Source organism: Leishmania martiniquensis, chromosome 33 (assembly GCF_017916325.1).
Source record: "Leishmania martiniquensis isolate LSCM1 chromosome 33, whole genome shotgun sequence".
Lineage (NCBI taxonomy): Eukaryota > Euglenozoa > Kinetoplastea > Trypanosomatida > Trypanosomatidae > Leishmania > Leishmania martiniquensis.
Window position 1 is genome coordinate 739,785 of NC_090168.1, and position 14,502 is coordinate 754,286.

At 56.3% G+C, this 14,502-nt stretch overlaps 1 protein-coding gene across 1 annotated transcript; it reads left to right on the top strand.

Moving 5' to 3' along the window:
* Positions 1-6,018: 6,018 nt before the first annotated feature.
* LSCM1_02648 (uncharacterized protein) lies at positions 6,019-6,408 on the top strand (the record flags this gene model as incomplete). The annotated part of the gene is made up of 1 exon (XM_067320227.1): positions 6,019-6,408. One exon carries the CDS (start codon positions 6,019-6,021, stop codon positions 6,406-6,408), a length of 390 nt encoding a protein of 129 aa, XP_067175602.1.
* Positions 6,409-14,502: the final 8,094 nt, after the last annotated feature.

A 14,502-nucleotide genomic window follows, 5' to 3' on the forward strand; every position in this document is an offset into this window, starting at 1 on the left:
GGCGAATGCAGCAGTGCGGGCCAAGAAGGGAAAGGACCAAGCGAATGTAAAGGTGATACGTGGGTGAGCAAGGGGACTGTGAGCTTTCCTGCAGCCGTGCCGATCGCGTTCTCTTGCCCTCTCTAACGCTGTTGTATATGTGTGTGTGTGTCATTGTGTGTGTGTTGTTTTCTTGATTCTTTTTCGCTTGGCTCTCCCCTCCCCACCCCTTCTCTTCCGTAACATTACCCTTTGTTGTTGACGCTCTTTTTCTCTTCTCTTTGCCTTTTGTTCCCCCTCCCGGGCGTACGTATGTGTGTGTGTGCGTGTGTGCGTGCATGGGAGGATGCGTCGAGCGCCGTGGAAAAGGAGGGATGTGCTCGCGGGCGTCCTCTATCCTTCTTTTCTGCTCGGATTCCCTTTGCCTCTTTCCGTTGCTGGCTGGGCCGCGTGCCGTTCGCTGCCTCCTTCGCTCTACTTCTCTCTGTGCTCGCATCGCATTAGATCCACGGCCCTGCGCCTGCTCTCGCTTTGGCTTTCCTTCTCCTGTGTCGCTTGTCGCGCTCCCTTTTCGCTCTGCTCTCCTGGAAGGCCTCCATTAAAGAGTAGGGGGGCTCTCAGCGCTCGGGATCCCACGGGTCCTGCCCCACCACCACCACCACACACGCACACACTCTGTGTGTGAGAACGCCGAGCAGCTGCTCACCGCTACCTCCTATCCCTGCCCATGCGGAGCCACCTCTGGGGGTGACAGGGTCCAGAGTCGACGGCGTTGCGTCGCAGCAGCGTGCGACGACGCGCGGGTTTGTGTCGTCCACGCGGTCGACAAAATGCCGGCGTGGCTCGAAGGTGTCTCTCCGCCGGCCGTCACTCTGCCTTCTGCTGTGCGAGGCCTGCGCCTTCCCGAGGGACGTGCCACGTGGGCGCCGGTATGGTGAGGGGGGCGACTGTGGGGTGTGGCGTACGGAACGGGCGGGCGGGCCGATTTTGAGGGAATGGCTGCTCTGAGGTGGCTGAGTCCGCATGGCTGTGGCACGCGTCTACGGCTGCTTCGCAAACCGCCCGGCGATGGGCATGTGACTGGCCAGGGAGAGTGGAGCTTAGCGTATGCTCTACGGCGGAATGAGCACGCTGAAAGGGGGGCTTTTAGGTAAAGGCTCGCCGCACTGAAGAGGGACGAGGAAGGAGGTTGCGCGCACGCTCCGGAGCATCTGCGTCGGGTCCCTGCGTGCGCCCTGCCAAATACGAGGAGGCTCTGTGCTAGTCGCTCCGCTGCATCCCCCCTCTCTGTTGTCCTGCAGAGGTTGATGTGAGCGTGTGCGTGTCGAGGAGGAAGGGCGTGTAAGTCCTCTCTCGGCCACGCCGTCGCTGCAGGAAAGCTGAGGGGAGAAGCGGCATTAAGGCACGGATGTATTCTGATCCTTTCTTTCTTTTTCTGTGTCCTCCCCCTCCCTCCCCTTTTCCTGCGCAACGAAACCATCGGCAAATGAAAATCCAATGCGAATGTTTCTTCTCGTGCGTGTTTGTGTTCGATTCAACTCTTACTTCCTCGATTCCCTGGGCTGATGCACTGCGTGATCGTGTGTGTCTGTACATGTATATGTCAACTGCGGTGGTGAGAGGTTTGTTCCCGCCTGCTTTAGCGTGCTCGTCTTCGCCTTTCTCCTTTGGCTGTCTGCCCGCCTGCCGGTACACCTCCCATTTCCTTCCGCGCGTACGCCCCGTGGCTGGCATGCCGTGTCGCTCTCGCTCTCTCCCCTTCGCTCGCACCCAATCCCTTCTCGGCAGCCTTCATTTGCCGCTTGCAACGCGCATGTAGTGTCCACTGGGGTCTGAGGGGAGCTCCGCTGCGCTTGTGGGCCACTCATCTCTGAAACGCGAGCGCACCGCAGCTTTGCCGATCTCGGCCCGTGGACAGGACTGCGGGTAAGCTGAGAGGGGAGGGGTGTATAGGGGATGGAGGTGGGGCGCAGAAGCGGCTGAGCAGCGGCAGGTCGGGCACATGCACACAAGGCGTGCTAAGTGAGACATGTGGAAGTGGGGCAGGGGCAAAGAGTGTGGCGAGGGCCCCGGTCGGATCGTACCGCTCCCTGTGCTGCCCCCGTCTCTTTGCCGCGCACTTGGAAAGAACGCCCGCAACACTTGTCGCGTACCTCTCATTTCTGCTGCGTCTCTGCGTGTCCGCCCCCAATGCTTGAACCCGCGTCGATTCCTGCTGGTGCCCAGGAGCAGTGGAAGCGGACGCGAAAAGGTGCGGCGAATGCTTTGCTAAAGTGTCTTGGGTGGGCAACAGCCACAGCGAAAGGCATCGAGAGAGCGCGCTGGACAACTGGAATCGCCTTTTCTTTTTCTTCCACGGCAGCACTATGGCACGTATAAGGCGTCGAAGCAGCTATTCAGGTGCCCTTTTGTTTTGGTACGTGTACGCGTGTGCTTTCTTTTCTGTTCGTTTTTGTCCCAGCACGTGACGGGCTGTCGCAGGCAGAGCCCCCACACCGACGCCAACACGTCGGTGCTTTCTCCGACCATCTCTCCTTTTGTCTCTCACACACCCTCACCGTCTCACTCATTTTATGTTTGCGCTCGCTCCCTCGGTTGTACTTTTCCTCTTCATTGAGCCCCGTCTGGTGGCACACAAGCCTGCCGTCCCCCTGTGGTCTGCGCGGTTTTCTCTCCCTTCATCCCTCGCCGCTCTGTGCATCTCTTCCAGCGCCCGGCACATCCCCCACCTGTGGCCGCCTCTCAGTGCGGATGGCGCACATCGAAGATGGAGAGGTCTCGCCTATTCGTTTATCTTCATGACGTAAAGCAGACGCTCAACGGAAAGAGGCGACCGATGCGATGAGCGTACGCTTTGGCAAGGCGCGCACGCGCTCACGCTGCGGCAGGAGTGAAAGGGAGCAGACTCCATTGCTTCCGGCTCCGCTCCTCAGTGTGTGCGGGCGTGCGAGTACGCTCCGACTTCCTCGGCAGCGTCTTCTGCGTCTCCCCCTCCCCCTCCCTTTCCCTCTCCCTCATATTTTCGTTCCGATACGTTCGTTAGCCGAGTCGATTTCTTCCGCATTCTTTTCTTCGCTTGTTCGATCGATTTCTGTGTGTATATGTGTGTATTTGAGTACGTGAACGTCTCGTCACGTCTCGTTGCAGCTCTCGTTGCGGCACGCTTCCACAGGAAATATGCACGCTCATCGCTTCTACGCCGAAAGCGCCTCTCGCTCTCGCGCATTTTTGTGCCGTCATTCCGATATCAAACGGTTTGAGGAAGGCACCTCTCCCCAAGATGGTGCGGGTCAGCTCTCTGTGCGCTTTTCGTCACCCCCTTCCCCTCCTTGTTTTCCGCACACGCACACACAGCTGTGGAGAGAGGCGGCACGCGCACGCAGTGATCCGCTTCGTGTGTTTGCCTGCTTCGCATGTGATCGATATTGCTTCCGTTTCGCCACCCACACATTCACACGTCGTCGTTGAGGATAGCTTGCGCAGCGCAACGCAGGGGGCCGCCGCACGCGACGCGCTCGCTCCTCCTCTCTTTCTCTGAGTTTTCTCTTCCTTCTCTCCGTTTTTCTTCTTCTCCCCCCCCCCGGCCACGAAATATATATGTGTGAATGCGTGTGCCTGTGCAAAGGCACCCCCCAGGTATGTGTGCGCGCACGCATATTTGCGGGGATGTGTCGAGAGTCTGTCTGGTGAGGCCGGCGGATCGATGGAGATCGCAGACGCGCCTGTTTTGGTGCGCGTGGCTGTAAGCGTCTCGCTGTGTCTCCGTTCTTTTCTGTTCTGCGCACGCCGACACGGCAAACGGGAGATTATGGGTAACCGAAAACATGCAGCGGGAATGGTCATGGTGGAGGGGTGTGGCACTTTTGCTGCGTAGCCCCGTTTAGGGCCAGGCACTATGTGGGCTATGCCACGAGCCCGGCTACCCGCCGGTGGAATGCATTTGGCTGTCCACTGTATTCTCGGCAAGCAGAAGGCCGTCCGCGTCTTTTTGCCGCTCGATGCGACGGTGCTCGTGCTTCGTCGCCCTGGTTGCACAGTATCCGCTCTTGCTGAAAACAGAAGCAAGGCAAGTGCGTAAGCGTTGGGAGAGCGTACGGCTCGTACGCGCCGCGGGGCTGCCACTGGTCGCCTCTTCGCTGAGCGCACGCTCTGTCTCACACACACACTTTACTCTCCCGCCTCCCTGCTGCCCTCCTTCTGTCTTCCCGTTCGCCGACGTCGGCAATCTGCGCATCGCCTTGGCCTCGCTCACTGCAATACCCGCGGTTGTGCCGACGCTCTCCCTCTCTGGGCATGCTGCTTGATTGAGATCCCCTACCACTGGACAAACAGCTCCGCCCTCCTACCCTTTCCCATTTTCGCGAGCCGCCCTCTCTGGCCCCGCGCGAGAAGCTCGATCCCACGGCGCTCTCCCCTCTCTCCTCCCTGTGTGTGTGTGCGTGTAAGTGCGTTCTGTTGCGACTTGCGCCCCATTCTTGTGTGCATCGCTCCTTTTCAGACTCACTTACTTCGAGACTTCTCATCCATCGCTCTTGTGGGTACATCTCTGGTCGGGAGCTTTTCACGAATTGGCGTATTCGGTGTCTTTTTTGCGCGGGGGCGGGTTCGGGTGTTGTGCGTGTGTGTTTGTGTGTCTCTTGTACCGCCTCTTCTCGTCGGTCATCAGACGCTCTTTTTTGTCGCTGCTTTTTTTTCAACCGCTTTTGCCACGTTACTGTTCACCCTTTTCTTTCTTGAGTTTTGTGTGCATGTGTGAGAGATCGTAAACCGAAAAGCAGCTCTGTTGTCCCACAGATTGCGAGCTGCAGTATTTTCGTCCTTGGGAAGCTCGCCTGACCACGTGTACGCTACTCCATACCCTGCGACAGCAGCTTCCCTTCTCCCCTGTGTTAGTCGTTGCGCGCGCGTGCGGTACTGTGTCCCACAGCCCATCTTCAACGCCCTCAGCGGAGGCAAGCGCACAAGAGGGAAGTGCTGTACCTCTGCATTTTGTATTTCGTCTGTGTGTGTGTGTAACGTAATTCGGCTTGCTTCCCTGTGTAAGTCCGCGTGGGTGCGGTATCGGTGTCACGAGCGCTCGTGGCACTGCGCACATCAGCTGCCTGTTGTTCAGTGTGTCCACGTTGAGTCAGAGAGAGTCGCTTGCTGCTCGCTTGCTTCGATTACTTCATCTTTTAGCTCTGTCACACTGCTTCCTCCTCCCCGCTCTCTCTCTCGCCGTTCTTTTCCTGTCTGACTTTTCTCTTCTGGCCCTCTTTTTCCTTGTTTGAGTGGCGGAGATCCACATCATCTTGTGCTACTTCTGAGGCTCCAACTTTCAGCTTTGTTTTCACCTCCCTCCCTCTCTCTCTCCGTTCGCGCTTTGCTGCTGCTGTCTCCGCGGATTGGATCTCTTTCTTCTTCGTTGATTTTCCGTGGCTCTCTTCGTGGTTCCGGGCCCGTAAGACGTGCTGTGTGCACGCGCGCGCACTCTATTCTCCTCGCGTCCACCTCACGCCAAGGTCGCTTAGCCCGCTTCTTCCCTGATCGTGGCCGCATCCAGGACGCTGCTTTTCGACCACTTTTTCCAAGTGCAACTGTCCACTTCTCTTTAGTGCCTTTCAGCCCGCACGCAGCTGGACGCAATACAGCGAGGGGGAGAACTGCCAAACGATCACGCACGTGCGCCCGGCGTCTGCACCTCGTCATCAACCGCCGTACACATCCGAGGCGCCCCGCCCCCTCCCTCGGCCCCTCTTCATCGTTTGCGATCTCCTCTGCAAAAGCACACTGAGCCTCGCCACCCTTTTTTTTCGTCATCTTTCTGTGAACTCTTGCCTGCGTATAAGTCTGTGTGCGCGGGTGTGGGTGTTTCCCTGTCGTCGCGCGGTTTTACCTCTTTGGGGTCCCTATCTTCGAATCTCTGCCTCCTCCAGCAAAGTCTCGGCTCGTCTTACGATTTATATTGAGCAGTGCCGCTTCTCTCCTCTTTCCTCAATCTATTTCCTCCACCTCTTTTTATTGTGCGCTTGTTTATATTTTGTGACTCGTATACGCGCAATGACAGTCAACAACGGCAACAACAACAACGGCGAGAAGCTGGGCAGTGGCACGGCTCGCCTGTTCGTTGGCCAGCTGAACTTTGACGCCACAGAGCATGACCTCCGCCAAATCTTTTCCTTCTATGGTCATGTCATTCACACCAACGTTCTGCGCGATGCGGACGGAAAGAGCACCGGCAGCGGCTTCGTCACCTTCCGTGTGACAGACGAGGCGGACTTCGCCATCATGTCTATGCACGATCGGTACAATATGGGACGGGAGAAGCCGCTGCAGGTTTCCTACTGTCGCCGCAGTGAGCGCATCTCGCCATTCGGGTACGAGCACGCCATGAAGCTGCGGGAGAAGAACACCACTAACCCGCCTCCTCCACAGCCGACGTCGTCCTGAGCGTGAGAGCGACTCGGCAACGTAAGAAGGAAGGAAACCGAAAGCAAACGACTGGAGATACGAGGGGTGGGGGGAGGAGCCGTTTCACATGTGCGCTGACGGAAGGAAGAGGAAGCCGTCAATGGGTCGCCTCTGGCATACGCTAAGCCTCGGCAGCTGTGAAACCAAGGATCGAGCGTCTCACTTTATCGCACATGTCACAGCTGATGCGATGTGCAGTCGTGTGCCTTTTTGTCTTGCTTCTGATATGCGGCGCGTCTGACGGAAGGGCTGCTCTTGAGTCCTTCGCATCGTTGACGGCTCGCCGAGGGTATGGGCAGAGGTCTCCTGCTTACTCATGAGAAACACGCGAAGACATGCGCACACAGAGGTGATGATTGAAGCCCTACAGTGCAGAAAGAGAAATTTTGCAACAAAAAAAAGACGCTGTGCGAATGCGCCTCGACGGCCATGAAGAGCGCACTGGCAAAGATGCTATCCCTGTTCCAGCATGAATGTCTGTGCAACTCCCGCTCTATGTGTTTATGTGTGTGTGTTTCTGTGGAGGGGGGAAGGGGGCGAGCGGCTACAGCAGCACTACGTGGAGAAAAATGGTGACACGCAGGAAAATTGCCGGGTGGTGAGGCGGATGTGTTGGGTGGCAAAAACTGAAAACAAACAGCATGTAGTGTGTCTCTTCACAATGCCTCTGGCGCGTGTTCCATTATCGTCGTCTTCCTGCTCCTGCGTTCAGAGTCATGGGCTGCAGGCCTCCTTTTCCCTTTTCTTCTTCCCACCATTGCACGTCGCCCCCCCTCGCCTTCCCCCCACCCCTCTCTCATCATATATATGCACCAGACGGCCGAGCGCACGCTCACCCGCGTAGGGCTTTTCTCTTTGTCTTATTTCTGGCGCTGAGGCGTTTCAGCCTTCATTCCTCTTTCGCTGCTTCGGTGTTAATTTTATCTCCCCCACCCCTCCCCGTCTTTGTTGCACTCGCCTCAGCATGAGACCCTTCCAACGGCAGAGAAGGGGACGGGAAATGCGCCTATATGGTGTGTTCTCGGGAAGGGTACACACGCACCCGCGCAGGTGAGACGGGGGGAACATTAGGGAGGGGGAGAGGGCGAAGGCGTGAAGGAAGAAGCACGCATGTAGAAAAGCAGCTATGACCGCAGGTCGGTACGTTGTCCTCCGCCTTGCAATCTTCGTTGCTGCGACCCACTGTGAAATATGAGCCGCGTAGTGCGTTTCTGTTCCTGTAGGTTTGAACTTTGCTGTCTCCCTTCTCTGATCTGCAGCAGCACCGCATCAAAATCTGCCCTTTTCTGTGACTGTTTCTGTGTGCACGACTCTTTCGTGAAAACCTCTGGCGTATTCCTTTATAATGGGATGCGAGAGGGCGGCAACCTCGGCTGACAGCATGGCCGCGTTCACTGAAGAACGGAGAGGGGAGGGTGTCAGAGAGGAAGAAGGAATTGCACGGATAGCAAAGTATAGGTAGCTGTGCTTATGAAAAAAAAAGTACATATATGTATATATATATGGGGGAGAAGTGGTAAGCCTCACACACACAAAGACACACGTGCCTCCTCTCTTTCTCTTCTCATCGTCTCCTCCGCCTCCCTTTCCTTCCCCCCTGCCCGCACCCCTTCTCTCCCTTATTTCCTCTGGGTGCTGTGCATCTGTATCAGCCTCATAGTCCTTTTTTTTGCTGCTTCATCTTGTGGCGTCTCTTTTTTTTCTTTTGGTATATTCGTCAGCCCGCTAGCGTCGTCATCGCTGTCCTAATTTTTCCTCTCAACTTATCTCTGCAGTCGTCTTTGGCACCTCCTTCCCTCTCTCTCTCAGGTGCGGCATCGCCCAACCTCCGTGCCCACATTCATGGGCATCGGCGCACAGGCATACAAGCACACCTACTCATAGGCACAGGCGATTTTCAAGAGAGGTAGCACAGGACGTACAACGTGGTCGCTCGTCGGGCTATTGTCTTCTTTGTGGCCGGGCCACTTCACTGCCTCCCCTTCTCACTCATTTCGCTGTCACCTTTTTTGTGTGTGGTGGCGGTGGTTCGATTTCGCGCTGTCGCCCCCATTCGCTTTATCTCACTTTTTGTCCGCTCGAACGGTATTTTGATCGAACACAATAACAAGGGAGCATGTCACCGTTCTCCCCAGGCATCCCGCCCTCGCGCTCTTCTCTCTTGTTCTCTTGTTTTGTCTTTCCACTGTCTTTTTCTTGCCGATTTTATCTTCACGGTATATTGCGATGCTGTAGGGACTGCTGTTATGTACTGAGGGCGTGTGAAGCGTCCAGACGCTCTGCCCTATTCACCCTTCTCTGTCCATGTTCATGAGTGCGTGCTCTTTTTTTTTCTCTCCATCCCACCAAGCTGCTGTCGTTGTAGCAGACGCGCACTCCCCCTTCCGTGCCCCGTACACGTCTTTTTTCTTGTTGCATGAAAGCATCTCTCTCTCCTCCCCTCGTGCATGTGGAGATGTCGGGAGGGGGGAAGAGGGGGAAAAGCTACACTGGGGCAGATGCGCATTCAATGACAGCGCGCTCGAAGCCGGAAGCCATCGGCGTTGAAGATATGGCAAGCCCCAGTCGTCTCGTTCTTCTCGCTGGTCCCCCTAGCCTCGCCTGTAGCTTACTGGAAGTGAAACTACGAGCCCTTCAGATATGCATGGGGTCTTCCGGCGCAGGGAAAGCTGAGTGAATGTTTGTGTGAGGGGAAGGGGGGAACACGTCTTCGTTGGGGACGCTTTGCCTGCCTCGCAGGAAAGGACGAGCGCCTTCACACAAAAGGCCAGCCACGCGTAAACAAACGTAGCTCCTCTCATAGTAGCTGTCTGTCGCCCATGCCCCCCCCTTCGCCTTCGCCTTGGGTATCCTCGCTCCTCAAACGAGTGCGAATCCCTGCTTCTATGGTATCCTGTGCACGGACCCCCAGCCGCCGCCCCCACACACACACACACATACCTCTTACTTCCCTTCTAGCAGGAGGCGAAGAAGTCTCCCACGGGCGGGGGGCATCAGAAGGGCATATCTTCCTCTACGTCCCTCTTCCAAAAGGTATCTTTGCCTACATCACGAGATGCATTCCGCAGTTGGCGCCAGCAAGAGCTTCCCTGCAGAGGCATCCGTGGTTCAGCCGCGCTACCGGCCGTCTCCATATGTACCACTGTATCGCGCTCATGCCCACAACTTCAAGAAACAGCTAACCGCGCACTCGCAGATTCGCATGTCTTGCATCACCGAACCCATTGCTGCCCTTCACCTCAGCTAACCCTTTCTCCCCTCCCTCCTCATTCGTGCATCGCCGGAAAGGCAGGGTTGTTAGCACACGCTTCTCTGCGTGCGCCAGCAGCAGCCACCACACGGCGCTTGCCCGCCACTCGAGGTCCCGTATGTGAATTCCTCCGCTTAGCTGCATCATTCGCCTGTCGTTGTTCCTCTCGCACGACCGCTGGTGGTGGTGGTGCGCCAGTACTCGAAGGCGTCTCGTCTATCTCCAAAACCGGAGTGCCAGCATCTCGTGCATGGGTGTCAGCCATAGCGATGGTTGCGGCCGCCGATACAGCAGCCACCACTAACTGCCTTGTGGGGCTCCCCTTCCGGAGCTGAGTGTCATTCTCGCGCGAGGGTGGCTCCATCGCAGGCCGAGATTCGGCCCCGATCTCGCTGAGGAAAATGTTTATGGTGCGTTCTGCTGCGACGGCGACATGTATGCAAGCGACTTGGGCGTGATCGTCGGACGTACGTCAGCCGTGCCATACTGCTCCCCTGAGCTACGGCACCGTCAGCATCATGCGGGAGCTTTCCAACGCCCCTCCCGCTGCGCCTGGCAGAGCACCGACGTCTGGGCAGAGGCCGGAAGAAAGCGATGAAGGAGCGGACAGTTTAGGCATTCGTTGCGAAGCCGGCGGCTCACCAGCGGCTGCACTGGCCCTTTCCTACACAGTCTCGGTTTCGCACGCGCAAGGCTCGTTACCGCCTGAGTGGGAGCGGCCCGTGCTCGACAGCACCACCTTCTACCTCCACAGGCTCTTTCAAGAGGCGGATGAGCAGGAGCTGTAGGCGGTGTGACAAGAGCGTGCCTGAAATACCGACCGAGAAAGTGTAAAGCGGGAGTAGATAGAAGACACTCATTAGGCACGAGTAGGAGGTGAGGGTGTGTGAGGCATACGGTGGAGGGATGTGCAGCAAAAGTGTGCTTCGCTCAGACACCTAACCCGCGTGTGTGCCGCTTTCTTCTTTTCGCCTTGCTTTGCAGAGTGCTATGGGCTAACTGCCCACTTGTTTGTGCGCGCATGAACTAGGAAAGGCCAGAGCTCGATGCTCGCGTCCGCGTGCGCGACACCAGTTCTCTGCCAACTATTTTCTCGTCTTCCACGGTGGTCTTGGCCAACGCAACAAGGACGAGCACGCCCTTGTGTGAAGTGCGGCGTAGGGTGCTGCTGCTGTGCGCGAAAACGGATTCCCCCCCGCCCCGTGGGGGTCGATCCTCTCTCGTAATGGCGACGATGGTGTCCTTCTGTGTGAGCGACGTTTCTCTGTCAAGTGTGAAAGTCTTTTTCTTTTTTGCGTTTGCACAGCAGAGAACGAGAGAACGCGTGCACGGAAAGGAGCGAGGGGGGCATTATCCTCTTCGTAGATCCAATGCGTCTAAGTGTGCGTGTGCGTGTGTGTGTGTGTGTATGTGTGTATCTGATCTGCAAACAGAGAAGTAAAACGTTAGCGTCACACGCAAGAAGCAGCCGCAGCAGCGGAATAGAGAGACGAGTGGCGACCATATCGTCTTTGACACCGGCGCGTGGGGAGGGGGAGGGGTCCACGCACAAAAGCGGAAAGGCAAAGAGAGTAGTGCGCTCCCCACCCCAATCACCGGCAGCCGCACTTGTCCCTCACCCCGCCTCCCCCTTCCCTACATGCCCCACCCTTATACACCATGCGAGGGGGCCCAAGGGGAGAGATGAAAAGAAAAAAGAAGACGTGTCTGTGTGCTATATCGTCCACATTGTGCGCCCGGAGAGAGGATACCGATCCGCGCAAACAGAGGGGCAACAGATGGCGAGACACGGTGTTGATGTTTGGACTGCTTCCTCTCGAAATTCAATGCGTTCGGACACCAGAAGTTCCATAGAGAGTCTCTTCTCTCTCCCTCTGTGTGTGTGTGTGCAGACGTGCGTGTGCGTGTGTGGGTGTTTGTTTGCCGTTAGCTGACTGACACCTCTTTTTGTTGCGCCTCCGTGAGGCAGGCGTGCAATTCGACAGCACTGGCATATATGCAGCCCCTCCTATGTGGCCCACGTTCTCTCGCTCACTTCCTCACCTCCGGCACACACACATGCATGCCGTCACCTTTTCCTCTCTCTCGTTGCCTAATGGTCCACATTGTACTGCACACGCTTTTCGTGCCCGTACACGCACGCAACTCCCTCTCCCCATACATTCATACGCTCACCTAATATCGCCGCCCCACTCTGGCGAAACGAATACGCCTACATGCAATACGAAAAAAAAAGGTCAGCAGGGGTGTTTTTGTGTTGTATGTGTGTGTGTGTGTGCTTCGATACGTAGAGAATTTTGTCCCACCCCACCTCACACGCGTGCGCAGTCCTGTTTGGTTTTGTTTTTTCTGTTCATTTTTTTTCTTGCTACTTGCTGTGTCCACCTGCCTGATCACCTGACGGTAGCTGCTATTGACGTGGATGCGCCTCTGAGTACCACTTGTCCACGTGCTCGTAAGTGTGAGTGTGTTGATTTCCGTTACATTTCCCCACGACCACCGGGGGAATCGGCACGTTGGCAATTGTGGCCGGCCCCTGGCCTCCCTCCCTCCCTCAAGCTTCAATCGACGTTTTCCTCGTCCATCCATTCAAGCCCTCCCCTCACCTCTAAGAAAGGGCGAGTCTCTCCCTCTCTGTGTGTGTATTTGTGGGTGCCTGTGGCGATCTGTGTATTCACTGCTTTATCGTATATCCGTCTTGCGCAGAAGCGCTGCACAGCGCCCGCGGCATCGTCACCCCCTCCCCGCCAGCCCCCCTCCATCCTCTCCCTCTGCCTAACTTCTCGAGCACAGCACACTCAGCAGTGGGAATAGGGCCAGAGAGGAAAGAGTGTTTTCTCACTGCTTCTCCGAAAGCGGCAGTGAGCTCAAATACACAAAGGGCAAAAGAAACGGTGCCATTAGCGCTTCGCCTCCGTCTTGGGCTGTTTCGACTGTGTGTCGTGCTTTGCTTTTTATGCGAGTGTGCATGCGTGTGTGTATGGTCCAGCATTCCAGCCAAAGAACGAAAAAAAACGAGGTACGCAGCCGAACGCACGCCTCTGCACCTCGCTGGTTGTGTGGCCCCTCTCTCCTTTCCTTCGGTCGTTGAGTAGCGTTTCGGCTTTGTTTTAGCTCTTCCTCTCTGTCGCTTCCCCACCCCCGCACGCTCTCTGTTCTTTTTTTGGGGTGTGGGGGCCGTTCGTTTCCCGTGTCACTCCTTCTTGCCGCTGTAACGTCAAATTTTCTCGTCTTTGGTCGCTCTCCCACGCACACACGCACACAGACATACACACACACACTCGCTCTTGCTCTCACTCTCTCCACACTTTTTTCTCTGGTGTGTGCTTGTGCACTGAGCGCATCCCCCCCTCTTTTCATCGCATTGATTCCTCACTGTCGACGGTCTCTTCCATTTTCTTTGGTACGGCGTTCCCCCCTCTCCCTCTCCCCTTCCAGCCTCACAGGAGGCACACAAGCACAGCTCCGGCTGCTTTGACTGGTCTCATTCGTTGCCTCTGCACTTTTCTTCTGTCGTTTCCCTGTTCACCTCTCGTACACACACGCACACGGCAGATACCAATCCGCCTTGGCTCGTCCTTCTTCGAGGTTGATCTTCACACTCGCACAGCACCCCTGCTCCTTTCCACCGTAGGGGGGAGCTCTCCTGGGGTAGGCGCACACACATACAGGTCAGTCCATTTTCCATCTTTACCTCCTTTTTTGTTTCGGCTGTTTTTCGGTCTCTTCGTGTCTTTGTGTGTCGGTGTCTGTCTGTCTGTCTGTCGGTGTGTGTGTGTTCGTCGGCTCGTTACTGTGGTGGGCTCTTTTGCTCATGTTGCCCCGCCTTGATAGTGCCTCGTAGTAGACTCTTTCCTCCTACACACAAGCATAAATATATATATATATACTGCTGCGCTCTTGTCAAGTGACGCGCTGTTCGACCTGCATCTCCTTTCGGTGGTAATCCCCCCCTTCCCCTTTTTTCGTGTATGACTGTGTTCGTATTGTCGTTCGCGTTACCTTTCTCAGATTCTTCTTTTCTCGCGCGTTCCGCGACACCTCCCTTCTTCCCCCCCAACACACACACACGCACCTCTCCCCCTCCTCCCTCTGCTGCTCTGACTCGTTTTTCCCCCAGTTGTGTTTCTATTTTTACCCCGGCTGTTTCGAAATTGTGGCGAGGTGCGTGGGCGGTGCTTCTCTCGCCCTTCACCTTCATCTCACCTCCACGCACTGCTCCCCACCACCTTATAAAGGGAAACGGCGGCGCATCCGTGAAAGAAAAGCGCGAGCGAATTTGGCGAGTGCGGGCACACCACACAAGCACAGGAGAACAGAGAAAGAAAAGAAAAAAGAATAGCTCTCATCTCTCCTTCTTCTTTTCCTTTTAGCTTGCCTGTAAAGGGGTGAATCTGTCTCTCCCGTTCTCCTCGTCGTCTTCCAGCTGTCCTCCCCCTCCTATCACGCCTGCTACGAGGCCGCCCGGCCCCCTCTACTCGCGCGCCCACCTCCTGCTTCCCTTCTTTAACACCGAGCACTCCGCAAGGGGGTACAGCTTTGCTCTGTGCTCTCCCTCTCTGCTTCTTCTCTTTTTACATTTGGACAGTCCCCACTTATTCCTCTCACATTAGTCGCGGACCTCTGTGAGGCTCATCGCTTTCCCTTTTTTTTGCCCCACCTGCCTCTCCCTCTCTTTTTTCCTTTCTTCCAAGTCTATCTTTGCACGTCCTCTTCTTCATCGCCTCCGATACCGAATTCGACCACCTCCGCGAACGGCCCCATTGAGAGGGGTTTGGGAGGCGGTGTTGGTGTTGCTGAGTTGTGCTTTGGGTGGGTGTCGT